Source organism: Lissotriton helveticus, chromosome 2_1 (genome assembly GCF_964261635.1).
Source record: "Lissotriton helveticus chromosome 2_1, aLisHel1.1, whole genome shotgun sequence".
NCBI lineage: Eukaryota > Metazoa > Chordata > Amphibia > Caudata > Salamandridae > Lissotriton > Lissotriton helveticus.
Genome location: NC_136059.1, coordinates 799960889 through 799976317, shown reverse-complemented (window position 1 = coordinate 799976317; position 15429 = coordinate 799960889). Strand labels below are relative to the sequence as shown.

Genomic DNA, 15429 nt, shown 5'->3' with positions numbered 1-15429 from the left:
AAGTGTATGCAATCTGGAAGTGGCTCACATCTTGGAATCTGCACATAACTGCAGTTCACCTTACAGGTGTTAAAAAACATAAGCAGACTCTTTCAAGAGAATCTCTAGGGGGTTCTAAACGACCCTGTGCTACAAGACATCATCTGTGGCCTAAATTAGGCCTCATCTGGCAAATAACAGGATCAGACATTGCCTCTAGCTGCAGCAAAACCGGGAAAAAGGAGAATACCCTATTGACCAACTGATTCTTCGTATTTTTCCTCCAGTTCTCCTGATCCTGCAGGCCATCATCTACCTGGGCAGTTCTGATATCACTGTGTGGCTGCTAACATTGGAGGTACACTGACCTGCTTCATCTGTTAGAGAGCCCGCATGCTGGAGGTTACCTTTGAGATTGGGTTGTCTTTAGAAGTTCAGGGGCCCCAATCTGCCTTCATTAAAGTTGGCAACTTGTCTTGGAACTCATTCACTGTAAACTTTTAAATCTTTTCCTGGAATGTACAGACATTTTAAAAGAAGCCAAGCGCTCATCCATCATATATTTGTATGCCTTCAAATGGAAAAGATTTTGCATCTGGCATGTAACAAAAACATTAACCTCACCAGATGTCATCAACGAAGTGGTACTTCTTTATCTTCTGAGATTGGCCATCTCAGACTGCAATTCTCGTCCTTAACTATACAAGTTACAGTTATTACTGCTTGTAGAAAATGTTCTTGACAAGCCTCTTTTTTCAGAGTCCTGGCTATCAAAAGCTTTCTAAAGGGAATTAGAAGAGTCATCCCCCACTTAAGAGTTGAACAATGTCCTGTCTCTGCTCATGGACATCCAATTGAGTCAATTTACAAAACTCAAAGAGAGTTTAGAAAATGTAGTTGGAGAAAACCATAGGTGCAAGGAAAAACAGGGATGTATATGTCAGTTATGTACCTGTGTGGACGATTTTAGCTACTTCAAAGAAGTCGGTCTGTAAATTGATAGTGTCTTGCATTTTGTTGTGTTATCCGAAGGCTATTAATACTTTGCATACAACTTCTGCTTTACTGAGGAACATCCCTACTGTACAAATTTGCAAAGCAACTACCTGGAGGTCTGTACATACATTCACAATACATTATTATACTTACTTAGATTCTGGGGTCGATGCCCAAGTTGGCCAGGCCTGTCCGAGGAACCTTTTTGGATAAAACAGATTTTTCCTTTTTCTTTCCATCACTCTTGTTATGGATTTGTTTTCTATTCTGTTTAGTACTAATGGTTATCAATAGGCATCACCAGAACGAATAGTTATTTATCAGTTATCCTTGTTCTACTTTAGGGAAGTCTTGATTGTAGTCATAAGTAATCCTCACTACTTCTGGATGAAAATAGCAAAAAATTTGATTACTCTTTAATCAGTATAGTGTGTGTGTTAGACCTGGCACCATTGGCGTGGGTCTCCCTACCATTTTTTGCTGTTGCCTCATGTGTTTTTGCTGGTGTTAGATGCTTTGGGCACTGTGCCACTGCTGTCTAGTGCCACAGTGCAAGTGCTCCCTATTGTAAATAGATGAATGGATTAGTGATTCCATGATTGGCTTGTTTGGTTTACTTGTTTGATTTACTTGTCTGACCCTAGTATAGTGCACTGAGTCTGCCCAGGGCTTGTAAATCCAAATGCTGCTGGTGGGCTTGCAGCACTGGTTGTGCCACACACAGAAGCAGCCTTGTAAAATGTGTCTAAGGTCTGCCATTGCAGAGCCTGTGTGCAGTCTGGTACTGCCATGCTGACTGGGCAAGTGCACCCACTTGCCAGTCCCTAATCCTTCCCTTTTCTTCATATCAGACACCCCTATGGTAGGCCCAAGGGCAGGGTGCATTGTAAGTATATGGTAGGACATGCCCTGGTGTGTGTGGCATGTCCTAATAGTGAATTACAGCTATTTTCCTTTTTCACTACTGCAAGGCTACCTGTTCTCCAGAATGGGCAGTTAGATTATTACATCTTATAATCCTAACTGACTCAGGGAACATTGTAGAAATTCGAGTTTAGTATGCCTTGAACATTCTGTGTTTGAAAATACCACTTTTAGAAAGTAGGTATTTTCTTGTCTAACTATCCAAAGCCTGACTCTGCTAGGTTGGGTATTCCTTGTCTGGAGTTTGAGTGACAGGACTGGGGGATTCCCCCCCAAAAAAAAAGAATGAGTCAGCCCAGTGGTGAATAGAGAGATCTGCATCGAGATGGGTGGGAGGAATTGCACCTGGGACCTGAATAGGTCTGTGCCTGCCTTCCACAATGCTGGCTCCACCTCCTGTGGTGCGGCTGATGTCTCTGCCTTGCACTGTGAAAGAAGAGAAGGAATGATGTCAACAAAGTGCTCCAGGCTGTGCTTTCCCTCCACAATGCTGGCTCCACCTCCTGTGCGGCATCTGATGTTTCTGCCCTGCACTGTGAAAGGAAAGAAGGAGTCTTGTAAACAGAGTGCTTCATAACTGCTTTGGACTGGGCAAAGTCCCCTCTGCCCTCAGAGGACAAAGGATTTTGGGGTATAAATATTGGGACCCTGATCCCAAGAAATTAGATCACTTTTGAACTACAAGAAGAAACCCCTGCTGAGGAGAGTAAACTGAAGAAACTGAGGAGAGACTATTCCTACGCTGAAGTGCTGCTTAGGGGATTGGCCTGCAGTGGTTGCCTGACTGCCAAAGAGAGGAGAAAGAACATTGTGTGCTTTACTTTCAACTTGTGAAGGATCTCCAAGGGCTTGGAAAAGAGCTTGCCTCCTGCTGAAGTCTCCGGGACAACAGACTTAACCCCCCTGCTCCCCAGAATTCTTTGGAAGTGCCTGCTGCTGTTTTGGGCCTTCTGAGGGGCTGCATGTCGCAAGGAGCTGGAGTGAGGAAGAAGGGTGTCGCTGCTGCTGCCATTGCATCTCTGAACAAGGGTGTCGCCGCTGTAGCTGTCTTATTGCACAGCATCGAGAGAAGTGTCTTGCAAGGAGGAAGAAGCGTGTTTTGCCGTCTCTGCTGCCGCCGTCGCATTGTGCATTGTGAATTGTGATCGACCGTGTCAACAATGCCGGCATCCAGGGCGTAGCTCACGATTGGGTCAGATCCTTCTTGGACAAGCGATCTCAGGCCGTACATCTGTCCACCTTCTCTACTTCCTATTCCTCCCTTCCCTGCGGAGTCCCCCAGGGCTCTGCCCTGTCTCCTTTGTTATTTAATTTGTATATGCAGCCCCTAATTGTTTCCCTCCGCAAATCCTCTGCTACAAATTTTAACTATGCGGACGATTTGCAGTTAATATTCCCCATTGACACTTCCCTATCTTCCCGTATCAGCTTTCAAACCACCGTGCTAGACATATCGGAATGGATGTATCACAGCCAGCTCAAAATAAATCCCACCAAAACTGAGCTTGTGCTGGTGGGCGGGTCTGCCAACCCATGGAATGACAGCTTCTGGCCCCCATCACTTGGGCTTCCTCCTCGCCCCGTCAATTCTGTGAAGAGTCTTGGCGTAGTCATCTCTGGTGATCTATCCATGAGGCCCCAGATCAGTGCTGTGACTTCATCCTGCTTCTTCCATCTGCGCAGGATACGTAAAATCAGCAGATTCCTCACCAGAGATGCACTTATTCTTGTCATCATGGCCCTTGTTATGTCTAGAATTGACTTTGCCAACACTCTATATGTAGGAATTCCCGCTTACCACCTCCAAAGGCTGCAGCTGGTGCAAAATCAGGCAGCTCGCCTAGTATACCATCAGCCCAAACATCAGCACGTCTCGCCGCTGTTGCGGAGCCTGTATTGGCTCCCGTTGGCTAAACGCTGCACCTTCAAACTTGGCTGCACTATATTCAAAGCTCTTTCCGATCTTGCGCCTGCCTTTATCTCTTCTAGTTTGAAGCGATATGTACCCACAAGAGACCTACGATCCATTTCACACAACCTTTTACTTACCCCAAATATTAAACGCAAAAAACATGGCGGTCTCTGTTTTTCTTTTCTGGCCCCCAAATTTTGGAACTCCCTCCCGCCCTCCTTCCGACACTGTCCTACCTATGATTGCTTCCGCAGGACGCTGAAGACGTTCCTCTTCCAGTCAGCATTCGAATAAACTCCTGCCCTTGCCCTCCGCATTTGTTATGAACGCCATGAAACCGTCCGGTGAACGAGCGCGGTATAAATAATTTTAACATAACATAACAATGTCGGCGCTGTAGCTGTCGTATTGCACCGCATCGAGGAAAGAGCCTCGCATCTCGGAGAAGCGCACCACCGTCGGAGGTGCTGCCTTTGCATCTTGGATGTCGCCGCTGTAGTTGTTGCATCGTGCGGAACCTTCTCGCAAATGTCGGAGAAGAGTGTGGCAAACGAAGCTGTTTCCGTTGCATCGCTGATCAAGGGTGTCGCCGCTGCAGTTGACGCATCGAATCGAGACTTCTCTCCTCATCGGAGAAGCGTGCCGCATCTGGAAGATCTTCACGTCTTTATTTCTTTGCACCGGAACTTTGTCGCATTTCTATCGCTGCAACATTGCTTGTTGTGGAAGCGCAACGCATCGTAAGGTACATTGACGCAGTGTCGCATCTTAAGAACTGAACTGAACTAAGCTAAAACCAACATTTTTAAGTATAGTATTGTGGATTTTTGTCGTGTGTGGTCTTGTGTTAAGTCTATATACAGAATACTTATTATTAATATACAACTGTGTAGTGTCCATCTATAGTGTTGTCACTGGGTTACTGTATGTGGTCACAAAAGCTTTACACACTGCCCTTGAGATAAGCCTGTCTGCTTGTGCCAAGATACCAAGGGGGTGAACAGGGGTTATTTTAGGAGTTTACCCCCTTACCCTGACTAGAGGCAAGGGTCCCTATTTGTCACAAGTACCTACCTGTGCCAACTAGAGACCCCCATATCTAACAGTGTGTCTCCATCAAAAAGAACTGGTTCAAGTGCCACTAACACAGCATGGCGGGATACCAGAGTTATTTGGATTCCTTAAAGGTATTGTGTCAGTTTTCCAGCCATACATGACTACAGTGGCAGTTTCTCCCCTGCACTTTCCATTAAACAAGTTTGTTAGAGAGGTTTTTCTTGTCACCTAGTTTAAAGAGTGACTTAGTGAACTTTAAATTGGTTTGTTTTTTTAATCCAAATAGGAGGAATTTGGCCTATCGAGCATTTGAATAGGCTGCTAAAATACATATTCGAAATTAGTAAATTACCCTTTCTAATGAAAAGTGAAAAACATTCACGTTATAAATAATGTTTTGAGATCCCATATATGAAAAGGACTATACGGTGCCTATGAATTAACTGGAGCTTTATGTGGAGGAGAAATAGGATTCTAGGTAGGTATCTATTTCTTCTTCAAAATGCTGGCACCACCAGCCCTTAAAGTGACACCCCACACATATGCACATGAACTCTGGAAAACCTTTGGAGGAATCCGTCTTCCTGTTTTAACGAATACTACCGCAATAATCATGTTCATTAAGAATTTCCTAGAAAGTTACAGAATCACCAGCTGCTGGGCATTACACTGTGTTTATTTTTTAAATGTTTAGTAAATGGAGTTGCCAGCTTCGCCTTATTTACAATTGGTAGCTGGATTTGTCCCTGTATAGCATGCTTGTGTAGTTAGGATACTCGTATACAGAGCATGGGTCCTTCAGAGTCTTTGAGCAGTTGCTTTTTCACTCTGATTTTTATGCTAGACCATCACTGAGTTCCTCTGTGGTAGCAGTTCGAACAGTAATGATTTTGAGTAATAACTCTGTATTTGTGAATGGCCTTTGAATGGCTTGTTTTACATTAATAGCAAATAAGACCTGAAGAAGGGAGCTAGTTCAATGATTTAGGAATACGCTTTCTATCCTTGTGCCAGATACGGAAAGCAGATTATTTTAAATTCACCTAGGATGAGTTAACCTACTTTAAAAACTGGCATTAATGACAAGGTGAATGGTTTTGAGAGATCGAAAGGCACTCATTTTTAGGCAAATTGTTTGATGTTGCTCCTTCCATCAATGAGACAACAATGACTTTGCTAGGAAATTGTCATTTGATGGTTGACACTATCACAATGAATAAGATTTAGGAACAACTCTCTCTCTCTCTCTCTCTCTCTCTGTCTGTCTCTCTCTCTTTTTCTCTCTCTCTCACACTCTTTCACTCTCTAGCTCTCCCAAAGCTGAATAAGTTGCTCAGTACTGGTGCCTGCTATTCATACAAATAGTGAATTGCTGCAACAGGGTAATGCTTTTTTATCCAAATTTTGGAAAAACACTTAACAGTTGATACCCTGTGACCCTAACATCTGCTTTTGAAGAGGGTGTTGCTAAATTAATATTTTGGGAATGGAGTAATTGTGGTGGTCACCTAGCTGAGGAAACTAAGAATTCAGCTACCATTCCATCAAGACAATGCAATTATCAGTATTGATGGCACAATTACTCCCTCAGTGGCGTGAGTTGTTACATAAAGAGATCATAGTAATTGTCACCATGGGTGACATGGTTTAATTTACCTGGTGATGAACCGTATGACATAACCTCAGGCCAGATGTTTTTTTGAAGGAACAACCATTACTTAGTAGCAGGAAAAATGGGGAAATGATAAAAAAGTACCATAGGTGTGGTTGTATCTTGACAAGTAATTTATTAACTTCAGATCAGTGAATTACAAATAAAAAATGTGCCTTTGGGTGGTACAACAGGCCAATAGCATCGACAACTTATAATCCAGAAGACAGTACATGTTTTTGATCCTTCAGTCTTCAAACAATTATGATCCTGTACAGCAGACAGCACCTACCTACCTAAAATAAAGTTAGGCACCCAGCAAAGGCTAACCGCTCCTTTTTCTGTGAGTCGCTTATTTTTAGGTCTCAGTTGAAAGTTGTCAAACACACCTTTTGCTTACAATGTACTTAGAGTGGCTTTCTGTCTTCTCGCTTCAACATTTTTTTTTTTTTACCAATCTCTTTCAGCCATTGTCTTGAGACTTAGTCAGCAAATGCTGTTGGCTGATGGGCTGCACCTTTCTTCCTCCAGTGCAGTGTGTGAGGGACTACTTTGCAACTACAGCCCTCCTTGTCCACCCATACTGCCTCCATCCTGTGTGTCTTGCTCAGTTCCTCTTCGTGCACCTCACCCCCTGTGCGCTCCTCATTTGCACACCAGCCACCATGGCTCCCTCCTTCCCCCATGGTCTTCTTGTTCCCCCGTCCATCACCCTATCGCGTTCCTGGCCATCCCTCCTTCCCCTGCGCAATCTGTGTTTCCCTACCTTCTAGATGCTGTTGTTACCCCTCCCATCCTTCCCTCCCGATGGTTTTCTATGCCAAAAGAAGGTTTGGTGGTAAAGGAGCCTTCACTATAGTTCTTCCATTCTTTCTTTGTCATAGAAACTGATGAAGTACTATAAGGAATGCTCCAATGCCATCTGAACTTGGACATTGAAACAAAACCAGCACTTTGGATCGTATTGAAGGGAGCCTTTTGTATAGTTGTAGCTTTCGTTTCTTTTTCTGTCTTCAATGGGCTGCTATGCTAGCACATTAAACCTAGATGTTAGCCTTAGCCAATGCTTGCCTTTGAGTCTCTACCATTGCTATGCATTTAGAATGGGCCAGATGTTCCTGATACTTAAAGATTGTTAGCCTTCCTGTACCTTGTAATTCTGTTCAATAGAGTTTTAATAAACTTTTTCATTTTGTTCAGTATTTCACATATAGATTCATGCATCTTCAGACCATATTGATGCATAGGGTTACTCCTGTAAATTCAATAAAGTTGTCAGACCATTTCATGTCAAATAAAAGTACCATAATACATGCTCAAATGTGAAGGAAGCTAAGATGAGGCGAGCACTTTTTTGGATTCTAATATGAACTATTGTGGAAATTAATTTTATGACGTTTCATTTTTGAAGGATGGCATTGGACTGGGCAAAGCACTTTGGACAAAGTGAAGTTGTTGACCTTCTGGAGTCGTATAGGTAAGACTAGTGCCAGTCTGGTTGGCATCTTAGAGGATGATTGAGGATGAATCATATATGTCTGTTTCACACACAAAAAGCAAATTTTTCAAATAAAGAAATATGGTATGTTAATATGGGGTTACCACCTTACGCGTTCATGTATTCGCGTTTATGTATTTCTATCCACTCGGATGAAAATTAGCTGACCTTTAGAATGAAAATGCAGCTATTGAAATTTTAATCTTTTTGTATGTTTGATCAGTATATATTACCCTCAGGGCTTGAAGGAGTTCCTGAATTGCTATCGTACTGCATCATGTCTCGGGGAGACACTTACATCACATTAAGGTCAAGCTTTCTTTTCGCAGCTAAACAGTTGAAAGTGTGTGTGTTTTAAATAATCGTTCTAATCGTTCTCATTATATGTATGTCTTAAAGGCCTTTATTCTGTTGCTTTAGCCTGTCTCACCGTTTTGAAGTAAGTTTCAAGACTTGCTAGTGCAAGACAGTAAAGTGAGTTGTTTCAAAGAGGGTAGGAGGATCCTTTCCTGAAACAGGCTTCAAATTCAGTAGTACTTTATACGTGCATTGAGTTGACCCATTTTGTATCCGTATATGTTTTTTGCATGTTACAAAATGAGTGACCTCCTACATGTGTAATTTTGACCCACATCATTTAGCTGTTAAGGTGAAAGCTGGCACCGAGTGTCAGATAAATGTCATTGTGTATTGCAATTTGTCTAGTTCTCCAATTCTTTATCTTTTAAGCTATTTAACCCACACTCCTTAATCAGCTGCCACCAGATCGCACATTTAATGTCATTTATCTGTTATGTAAAATAATAGTTTTATAAGGTACCCGAATATTTTCCTTTTGCTGAAGTTTTTTTCCTATTTCTGTACTAAGTCTATTTGACCAAATGAACACTGGCTCTGCCTATTTTTTCTAACGTAAAATTAGACTGGAGAGTTTCTAGTTAAAGCTTGCTCTCGCAGATTCGTTACAAGACATCTCCTGCCTGCACCATACTAGATCTTTATAGGAGTGCATTGTCGTTTGTTACAGCTGGTTCTGCTTGACGTGAGTGAAAGAGTTGCGTTACTTCAAAGAAAGTGATGTGGCTCCACCGAAGCTGGATTTGATGCTGCTGAAGTTCTCAGACTCATAGTTAATAGTTGAATGCTTTCGTCATTTTCTTTTCTTTTTTTTTTTTTTACAAAGTTTGAGGAGACAAAAATTGCTTGGCATATATTGTTTGCAACCCCAATCCTAGACTTACGGTGGTACCCGGGGAAGTCTCATCGTCTTTAGCCATGAACTGTGCACCCTGAGGCCGTTGAGGATATGAAAGGTAATTTCAAGCCTTCATGAAGAGTTAATCAAGATCCCTTTAGAGTCTCAAAATCTAGATTTAGAAATTGCTTTCCTGATGAAGGCCACGATACCTTTAAATAAGCGCCATAGCTCTGAAAAAGGATGTCTTCATCACCTGAATTAGTTTACAGACGTGACTCGGTTTTCCTCGTATCGGTACGTGTGTCGACCAGACCAAAGCCTTCCAGAATGCTATGCTGACTGTCTTTACATCTGCATCCTAAAGCTGCTGTTGTTGCTCAGGTTCATACAGTGCCGCCTTACACCATTCACTGTGGTAGTCTCCCTGCCACCTTTTGCATCAGTGCCCTTGATGTCACCAGAGCTATGAACTATTCCTGAAATACCCATGACTTGAGAACCTATATCAAGAATGTACGGTTAGCAGTGCTCATGTCAGAGGCTAAGTCAGTTTCTGCTTCAGAATAGATTTTGAGACTGGTCAGAGTGAAACCACAGGGTTATGTCAAAGAAAGAAGCAGTCCCTCAAATCCTTCATTTGGGGGCTCAAACTTTCATTTGGCTCAATTACTTATTAGGATTTGACCCACATGCCTTTGGATTTCCAGTGCACATCCTCAAAGATGGAGGCATGGATGATGACCGGGTTGACTACCTCCTGACAAAGGATACACAGCAGAAACCTTGCTAGTCATCCTCAAGGATACAGGCATGGCCCTAATATACAGTGAATCTGGGTTCCTTCCTGAAGAAGACCCAGTGGCTGTGCTGTGGAACAGATGCACTAAGCAGGATTTTTAATAAAGGCAGCAGACATGCTAGCCTTTCCTTTCAACTTGTTACTATTTTAAATGCTTTATTTATAAATTTTCAGTAAACTAATGACATTTACATTCAGGTACGAACTTTACATAAGAAAATCTAAAGCAATACAGTTTAAATGTGCTCATACACGTTACAGAACACATTCTGGGGATTCATCAACTAGCCATACTTCTTGAATGCGTTTATAGAGTCCTTAGATATGGGCTATTTATCAGTATATACACGGAGAAGTCCATCAAAATATGTTTACATCTTGCTTACTTGGACGATCAATGTATAAAAGGCTTCTTGCAGTTCATTCAAATTCACCTTGACCTTGAGTCAGAGTATTTAGGAACTGGGCCAGGAAGTCATCCCATTGCCATCCCTGCCAGCTTCTGTCCAAGTCTCCTTTATTGGGTAATGTTCATGCTAGCCAAGTGTGCTTTTCAATAGCCTTATGTTTGGTGTCCTACGTTCAGAATTACTTTGAACCACATGATTAATTGGTCCTTGACACAAAGCTTTTTTTTTTACGAAGAGTTGGGTCTCTCGTGTATCTCCATTATTTACTATGGTTCTGAAGATGGTATCATGGCTTGACACCGTTTGAGACTGAAAGTCGACGAGTAACCCATCTCTCTGTCGGAAAATATTTCAAACTACACAAGTTTTGTCTTCATGCTAAAACTGACATTCACTTGTTCTCTTTTGAGAGTAGCTTTTTGATAAATTGGCAAATGTAAATGTGGAACAGTTTAGTCTTTGGTGGATAATTTATTGTGAATGTAGGGTGTGACTTCATTTTTTATTGAACTCCAGCATTTTTTTTGTTTTAATTAAATTTGTTGCATACAACCAGTATATACACCTGTCTTTGATTTTTTTTTTCTGTGTCTAATTGTTCCATGCATTTAATACTAATTAATGTATGATGCCACGAAAGGACATCTGAAACAGACTTTAAATTTGCAATTCATTTACTTTTGAATGATTCTCTTGTTTGCAGTTTACCCTACCATTAACATACCTGTCACCAATAATTTTGATCCCCACCACTGCAAAGACTCCACTGAATCCACCCTCAATGTTACTTCAAGTCCCTTTGACTTAAAAAGCGGGAAGAGAAAGTCAAAGGGGCATCACCAGAGCAACCAATAAGCTTTCTCTACTCTGTGATACTAAGGATGTGTATACAGCGTGAACCTCATGGTGTGGAGCCTGGTGTGTACTCAGTTAGGAGGTTTCTCCAGCAAAAGGCTAACTCTAACTTTTTCAGCCTCAGCTTAGGGGAGGCCATAAGTGTATGGCACCAATAATATGCATATTGAGTGTGTGCGATAAGATAATATCCCTCTAGGTCAGGAACTTCCACACCACTAGCATCAAATGGCGCAATCAGACATTCTTAGATCATCTAGGAGAACTGCCAGCCCAAATCAATCTTATCATAGCAGAGTGCTGACAATTAAATGTGAAAGGACAATAACGGGGGTATTCTGAAACATGTATAATAACTTAATAAAACTATCTCAATTGCAGTTACACAGCCTACTATAGACCGAGGTAGCCGAATCCAAGCCCTCCATTTGCACTGCAATTCAGACAATACCATAATGTCGTTTTCCTCATGCAAGGGTTTAAAACCTACATCAACCATCTCCCCCAAGTGCCTTATAGCTGAGGAGAGCTCATTGAAATGGGAACCCAGCCTTTGTTTGTTGGGTTGAGGGTTAACTGACAGCAGCTTTAACTTGTTTTAGTTATTTTGCAGACCTGAATACATGCCAAATGTGGTGATTTTGAATGTAATAGGAGCTAAATTGGTCTGGGGATGTTTAACATAGAGTAAAATGTTAACAGCATGTAAGCTAATAATGTGCTTAGATCAGAGCACCTTTTAGAGTTAACCTCTCAGAAATAGCAGGCAGGAAGTTCCACTGTCAAGACACAAAGCAGCGGTGACAGCCAACCTTCTTGCCTCATACTTCTGCTTAAGTAAATAGAACTAGAGAGCAACTCACTTATGTATACCTCTGCTGCCGAGAAAGTTTGAAATCGCTTAACCAGCGTAAGGAAGTAGCTTCCCACCTCTATCCTGCGCAACACATCTAAAAAGTAAGAACACTAATTTGCATCAAAGGCCCTCTCCACATAAAGGAGTTTCTGCCACTGCTGGAAGATGGGATGCCATGTTGTGGGTGAAGAGAAAAGCCTTCTCAAATTACTTTATGTGGATCTGCTTGGCGTAAAGCCTGCTTGGTTCAGATATACCAAAAGACACTTGTATGGAGCCTATAATCTAGCCGTTCGCTAGTATTTTATTACATGTGTTAATCAGTGGCATTGATCTGTATGAGGGACATTTAGTTGGCAGCAGTAACATAAATGCTTACGTGATGGAAGCCAATAATTGCCCCATCGAAAACACCTCATAGTACATTCTTAGGAGGTGAGGTAGAATTGAAGTAACGACAGGGCCTGGAACCTTGTTACTCGGTAGGTCAGTGATAACCTTACTTATCTCCTAAACTGTAAGTGCAACGTTCATGGTTACACTGGTGCCACAAATCTACCAGATCATAGTATCTCTTTGTTTTGTAAATTACATTGCTGCTCGAGTTGCAGTTTGGGTCGTTATTCCAGTGTTTTCAACTGCACTATTTAGGAATGTGTTACAATGCTATGTTGAAATCCCCACCTGACATGACACTGTAATCTTAGGACTGGTGTAACAAGCCGGCTACTTTCTTCAAGTACACCAGAAAGCCGTGCTAGAGCAATAACTGTTAATAATGTTTTGAGACCTAGGGTGAATTGAAAACTTGTCACTTGTTTATGATTCTGGCAGTCCCCTCTAGAGCACAATGTGAACGTTCACACCTGTCATATAGTACAGGAGATGACATTCTTAGTCTTACAAGAATTATTGAGTCTCCTCACGTTCTAGACCTCACTTGCACAGTGACTGCCATGGATTCTCAATCATGCAGTATGAAAACAGTGAACACGCTATATCCTGGGGAAAGACTTCACAGGCAATAATAAGCAGCAAAAAACCCTGAGTTGGACAGGACTATGGCTACCACTATTTGAAGGTTCATCCAACTTGAAATTTCACCAGAAACCAACCCGTCCTCCACCTTATACCAGATGACAAACTCAACACATTCATTGTTAGAGCTTGTGGAACATTTAACAAGCCAGAACAACATCAGTACCCATCCAAGACCCATACCAGCCAGTGATTGAACTTCTTCCCTCAGTCCATGGACAATGATCTCTAATGTAGTCGGCCTATAGAGTAGCATCATAGTTGGCTCCTTGAGTGAAATTCGTATCGGCAGTGAGGGAGGCTCCGACCAATTGGAGATGCTGTCTTAGCAGACTTTGACTTATTTTCCGGCACGGGGGCCAGTAACCATGGAGGTGAAGCATCAGGAGACATCCGTGCTGGCAAAGCCTCACAGATTGAAGACTTACGGCTTGCTTTTCTGCATCCGTTCAGAATGACTCCTGTAGCCTTTGAGCCACCCCTCAAGGAGGTCTGCTTTCCTTTGGGCTTGGTAACTGTGGCAGAAACTGACTTCTACCTGGAGCATTTCCAAAACAGTAAAACTACAGCTTATTCGCAGTGTCTTGCTTCCCGAGCAAATCAATTCCACCACCACTATAGTAATTTTTGTGGGTACTCCAGGGCAATGCAGGCATGCCAGTGACAACCTCTTTTCCTGATAATTTTCCTTAACAGCTATAAAGCTCATTTTGGGGGAGGGGGAGGATCTAGGGGATGACACCAGTAGGTGTCATCCCCTAGATCCTCCTTCCTCAGCCGGGTCTGCAACTTAAACCCCTTTGAATACCCCTCAGGCCATTATTTTCCAGTGGAGGAAGGTCTTCCATTTTTAGATTTCACCTTGCGAAATCTATTGTTTTTAATATAATTTTGAAAGGGACTCTTCTCACTCCTGGCTTCTCATTGGTTCCTGTGCTTCCCACTTAGCTTTCCTCCGTTTCTATTGGGTGCAGCATATTTTCCTGCATTTACCAATGCTTGCTCCTGTCTGCTTCTCTTATCAGTTTCCCGCCGCCAAAATACTGTTAACATCCGCTCTAGTGGAACAATATTTTGATAAAGTTTTGCCTTTTACTATTGCAGCATATTTATATAACAATTTATAACCCGCCAGAGAATACGTTCTTTGCATAGAATCTCAGGATGTTGCACCACCGAGACTCGAAGCAGGTTCCCCAGCTCTTGAGTAAGAAGCTCTGGCCACTGCACCACATCCTCTCCACTCCCGTGTTATCTGTCAGAGAGCTCTTTCCTTCACCCGGACGATAATTGATGAAAACAGGTATTTATTCATGACATAGGCGAAACCGTTGTATTACCAATGCTTGTTTACATCATTTGGGAGGCAATTACAAGAGACTGCTGGGTAAATGAGCTTGTCCTTTAGGGCAATGTACCCTACTCTCGCTGTGTCTCCCCTCAGACCATTCTCTATCCACCAAGACGTTCTCTCCGTCAAACACCCCAATCGTGGAGGAGGAAGTTCTTGCATCCTCAACACAGGAGGCATAGAGGTGGTGCCTCTGAAAGAGAGGGACACTGGATTTTACTTCCTTCATGTCTTGGTCCCCCAGAATGACAGAGGTCTTCGAAGACTAATCTTGAATCTCTGCCTACTGAACTCGCTCGTTTAGCAGGACAAGTTGTAGATGCGGTCTTCTAGTCAAGTCATGTTGGCCTTGAATGTGGGAGAAAAGTTGGTGTCCCCTGATCTTCATGGCACCTATTTTCATCTTCTATTTCTTCAACCAATGGACAGTACCTGAGGCTTACAGTTGCTCTCTGACACTATCAATTCATAGTGCTACTGTTTTGTCTGACAACAGCACCATACATCTTTACAAAAGGTGGTTATGGTCATAGTGGCTTCAGTCTGATGGTCACGATCCCATGTATTTCCATATTTAGATGACTGGCTACTAAATTCAGAGTCTCTGTTGCTGGTCAAGGAACACCTCTGGCAGATAATGACTTTCTCCCATGACTTGGATTTTATCATCAACATCCAAAATTCTCACTTACTCTAGCACATATGCTAACCTTTCTTGGAGTAGTACAGGACGTGACCTGCTTGAAGTTGTTTTCACCTCTTCAAAGTATCACAGATATTCTGGAAATGACTGTGAGGTCTCTGACTCAGACTTGGATCCCTTGGTCACTGATGCCTCCCTGCTAATTTGGGCTGCCCATCTGGGCAAAATGATGGTGCAGGGCATTTCATCCACCTCATAGCAGC

At 42.5% G+C, this 15429-nt stretch overlaps 1 protein-coding gene across 5 annotated transcripts in view; it reads left to right on the top strand.

The window, feature by feature from the left end:
* The window catches only part of YTHDC2 (YTH N6-methyladenosine RNA binding protein C2), a 1035502-nt gene that overhangs the window by 451780 nt on the left and 568293 nt on the right, over positions 1–15429 (top strand). For all 5 annotated transcript variants that reach the window (XM_078675531.1, XM_078675532.1, XM_078675530.1 and 2 more), the window contains one exon: positions 7930–7995. In XM_078675531.1, the coding sequence (XP_078531657.1) occupies positions 7930–7995 (66 nt within the window). The remainder of the gene's footprint in view (positions 1–7929; positions 7996–15429) is intronic.